Source organism: Anarhichas minor, unplaced genomic scaffold, assembly GCF_050575085.1.
Source record: "Anarhichas minor isolate MPS153535 unplaced genomic scaffold, ASM5057508v1 ptg000026l, whole genome shotgun sequence".
In the NCBI taxonomy this organism is placed as follows: domain Eukaryota; kingdom Metazoa; phylum Chordata; class Actinopteri; order Perciformes; family Anarhichadidae; genus Anarhichas; species Anarhichas minor.
The window spans coordinates 15,666,156-15,670,848 of NW_027466472.1; the positions used below are offsets into that span (position 1 = coordinate 15,666,156).

At 42.6% G+C, this 4,693-nt stretch overlaps 1 protein-coding gene across 1 annotated transcript; it reads right to left on the reverse strand.

The window, feature by feature from the left end:
- Positions 1–1,254: 1,254 nt before the first annotated feature.
- Positions 1,255–2,393, reverse strand: LOC142959425 (olfactory receptor 2T6-like). The gene is made up of 3 exons (XM_076100687.1): positions 2,390–2,393; positions 1,913–2,078; positions 1,255–1,408 (listed from the first exon to the last, which is right to left on the reverse strand). Exons 1-3 carry the CDS (start codon positions 2,391–2,393, stop codon positions 1,255–1,257), a joined length of 324 nt encoding a protein of 107 aa, XP_075956802.1.
- Positions 2,394–4,693: the final 2,300 nt, after the last annotated feature.

Sequence of the window (4,693 nt, forward strand, 5' to 3'; positions counted from 1 at the left end):
TAACATTGCGTCATGGCTACCGATGCTTGGTTACTGTTTCTTTCTTTAACTTTGCTCATTAGGTTAATGACTTCTGTGTTGACGAAGTGTTGATAGGAAAGATGTGTCACTCTTAGCCCTCTGGAGTGATGTACCCTCTGTACTTAGCTCTGGTAATGAACCTCGAAGGATTTGGTTACACAATGCAGTAAACAGCTTCTGATTTGTTTTGCAAAATGTCCAACAGTGACAGACAAGTGAGTTTGTGAAAGTCAAAGAGTGGTTTGCCTCAAAGTTTTACTTAATAAATAAAGAGAAAAAAACCTAAACTTTATTAGCCGTGGAAATGGAACTAAAATATCTCACTCAAGTCGATGCCACTTGCAGAAAATAGTTCGATTTGGTCATAGCTCCAGAATCCACATACAGCTCTTCAATTCAGTAAACTTGAGTAATAAACACCGCTTTCTCAAAGTTTGACCTACAAGCGAAAAGAGACTCTTAACTAGAATATCTTGATTGGGCCATAACATTATAAATGTAGGTCTTTCCAAAAGTAGTTTAGTAAAATATGCAGTCATAAATTCACTTAAGTAAAGTTTTACTGAAAGGAGTTTGTAGTATTAAAATTAATTCAAAGCATAAAACTAAACTTCATATTAAATATATATTCATATTGTCCCTTTAATGTAACTGGTTGTTTTAGGGTAATTGTGGGTCATTTCAAAGTTTTATGGCAATATCAAATTGATTGCATTTTTTACACAAATTTTACTGATACATAATAGACTGCATTAGCCAAAACGTATCATATATTATTATAGACTTAAATATTTATTCAGTATTTCAAAATGAAAAACATCATGATATATATCGCTTACATAAACATGCCATGATAAATCATTTATAAACATTGTCCAACTTCAGGTCCAGACTGGGATGATAATTTTTATCCTAGCTATGATATTAACCGCCACTTCTAGACAGGCAACTAAATAGTCTTTAATTGTTTTCTTTTCATCAGCAGCTGTGAGAATTGACTTGTGAATAGCTGTCCTCAAATATAGTGTGACATGTTATGCTAATGTTAGTTTAAATACATTTCAAACATCAGTTCACAAAACCTACAATGGCATACAGTTTACTGACATAAAACAGTTAACAGGCAAACAGTTTAGAAAATGTGACTATGAATATATTTTAGCATTTTAGCATAACACTTTGTCCATAAAAGGATACAACTTTTATCGTAAAGTCACAGTTCATAAGAATCTACTAAGAAATCTCAACTTTTTTGAATATCTTAAAAATCTTACATTTAATTTCTTTCGTCCTAAGACAGTACACCACAGGATTTAAAAAAGTTGGTCCGAGGATGGTCCCAATCATTAAACCATGGCTAGCCTCAAGAGGTAATACGACGCCTAACCTGGTCAAAACAATGCGGACAAATGATGGAAGGTAATAACCTGTTACCACCATTAAGTGACTCAAACAAGTGCTGCCCATTTTTCGTTTGTCATTATTTGAGGACAATTTCACAAAAAATAAGATATATAAGTATGACAGGCAAATCAAAATGAAAGTGAAAAAATAAATAAAAAAGAACATGATGGAAGCCATATTGAAATAGTAAGTGAAGTCAACACAAGTAGTTCGTATTAAGGCAGCATAGTCACAGTAAGTGTACTGCAGCTTTGAGGAGCAGTGAGGGAGAGGAAGCAAGGCTGCAAGCAGTACAGCCACAAAAGCACAAGCAACAACCCACAGAATACATATAATGACAAAAGTACGCACATTTGTTAAATAACTGTGGTACTGAAAGGGATAGCTAACTGCAATCAATCGATCAAATGCCATAGCCGATAAAGCTAACATCTCCATCGTCCCTCCCACGTGTACAGCAAACATTTGAACTAAGCAAGGCACATACAAAATAGTATTAACCCCAGCAACTAAAACCCCGATCATTGTTGGACCGGTACTGGAGGCGTAAAGTATATCAACAACAGCAAGGTTGCAAATCAGAAGATACATTGGTTTGTGTAATCTCTTGTCAACAATAATGAAGAAGATGTTTAATATATTGGCTAGAATGGCTAGAACATAAGTAATCAAAATAACCACACCAACCAACATAGGTCTGTTGGTTGATTCAAAACCACCAATAATAAATTCTGTTACTTTGATTGAAGCATTCTGCAAAGGCATATTCAACAAAATATCAAGATAAAATAATACAAAAAAGAAGTTGAGGAAAAGACATTGTAGATTATAACCAATTGTAACCAGCTGTCTGATTTTACAAAAATAACTGACATCAATCAAACAGCTTTCACTATAGGCAACAATGGAGATTACCAGACAGGCTTTATGGCTGACGGGAACAGAAACTTTTCATTGGGCAGACCCATCGTCCAATCACATTGAACATTGTCTCCAGCTAATTTGAGCTTGTATGTGGTAGCTTAAACCATTTAGCAAAATTCTGCACAGAAATCCAATTTTTGCTGCAGGTCAGTTAAGAGACTTATGTAACAACTGCATTTTCACGTGATTAGATCGAGAGCACTTCTGTACTGGAAAGTGCTCAGAAATCCGCTCATTGTAAATATACCATGGGAAGTCATACATCCTCTGAATGACCTAGGTATCTAGTTTGTGGTTGTGAAGTTGCATGAGGCTGTGATTATCCTAGAGGTCACAATAGGTCATATTATACAGTGACATAAAGTCTCACTCTGTGAAATGGCTAGTATGGGGACTAACATACTCAAACATGCATACAATCAGGATCATTGAACCCAAACGAGTCTTTCCAGTCACACCCAATTTATAATTTATAATTAAGTATCTTGAGTTAAGAGGTCAAGTGTCCCCAGCCAAAATTTACTCTAACTTTGGAGCATTATTTAGCCCTTCCGGACAAACTATTATGACTTGGATGGTAGCAGTGGATTCCTTATGCCGGATTCATATTTCTGATCCTATGTGTTTTGTGCTGGCACCTCTCGCGCAATCCAAAATACTGTAACGGACTGAGTGACATATAATGTTAACCTGTTATGTTAGGTGTTATTGTGTTGACATTGAGGGGCTTGTTCACCGCACCTACACCCACATGCCCCCTCCCATCCAGAGCGAGCTAGCAAGGCCCTGCTTCCAGCTGACCTGCGCATCCAGACACTACTGGCTCACCCTGGGTCGCTCCAGGAGGCTTTGGAGTCAGCTACGGAGAGAGAGATGCTGTGTGCTGGTGCCTTGGGTAAAGTGGTTGAAAAATCAAAGGTGAGAGTTGCTGGTGAGACTGAGATGGACTTGGCGCAGCCTGCCTGGGTGGGGGAGCTAACCCAGCTGGTGAGGGCTGCCACTCTGAGAGATGAGAGGCAGGACAAGCCACAACCAAGAGTCTGCTGGGGTGTGGGCAGCATGGCCACCTGGTCCGACACTGCCCCCGTACCACCGCGAACAAGGGAAACGAGCCGGGGACCACATAATCGGGACGATGCGGACGATGCGAACTGCCTTCATCACTAATGGGGGCTTGTGGCAGTTTAAAGTTCTTCCGTTTGGCCTCTGCAATGCCCCTGCCACGTTTGAGAGATTAATGGACAGGGTACTCGCTGGTATCCCTCGGCAGGAGTATGTTGTGTACCTGGACGACATACTGGTGCATGGCGAGTCATTCCAGGTGTCTCTCAAGGACCTGAGGCGGGTACTGGAGAGGGTGGCAGCAGCAGGTCTAAAACTGCACCCACAGAAATGCTCCTTCATGCAACGAGAGGTCACATTTCTGGGGCACAAGCTTGGGGGCGGTGGTGTCAGAACCATGGATGAGAAAGTGCAGACTGTGAAGGATTGGCCTACCCCCTGCACTGTGCAGGACCTGAAAAGCTTCCTGGGCCTGGCCTCCTACTACAGGAAGTTTGTGAGAGGGTTTTCCTGCATAGCTGCACCTCTGTTCCGCCTACTACAAAAAAGGGGTGGTGTTTGATTGGACAGAGGAGTGTCATGCAGCTTTCTCTTCACTGCAGAAAGCCCTTGTGGAGGCCCCAATCCTCTCACCGCCTGACCCCACTCTGCCTTTTACCCTCAACACAGACGCCAGTAATGCAGGTGCAGGTGCTGTGCTAGCCCAAGTGACTCCCGAAGGAGAGAGAGTGGTGGCTTATCACAGCAGACAGTTTAACAAGGATGAACGTCGCTACTGTGTCACAAGGCGGGAGCTGCTTGCTGTGGTCATTGCCATCCGACATTTCAAATATTACCTTGGGGGCCTCCATTTCACAGTCAGGACCGACCACTCTGCCTTACAGTGGTTCATGTCTTTCAGAGAGCCAGAAGGCCAGATGGCATGCTGGATTGAGGAGCTGCAGGCGTATGATTTTACTGTGGTCCACAGACCAGGGGCACGCCACGGAAACGTAGACGCACTTTCACGCCGTCCCTGCAGCACTGATGGCTGCAGCTACTGTGAGAAAAGAGAGGCGCAGGAAGAAGAGAGGCTGCAACCTGATATGAAATGTACTGCAGTGGGACCGGAGGGCACGCCAGCAGGCCACGGACTGACAGCTGTGGACGCAACAGAGTGGGGGTGCAGACAGGAAGAGGATGTCGACATAAGGCCAGTGCTCACTTGGGTGGGAGCCCGGCAGCGACCAGCTTGGGGAGAGTTTGCCTTGTGTTCTCGAGCCACAAAAGGACTCTGGTCAAT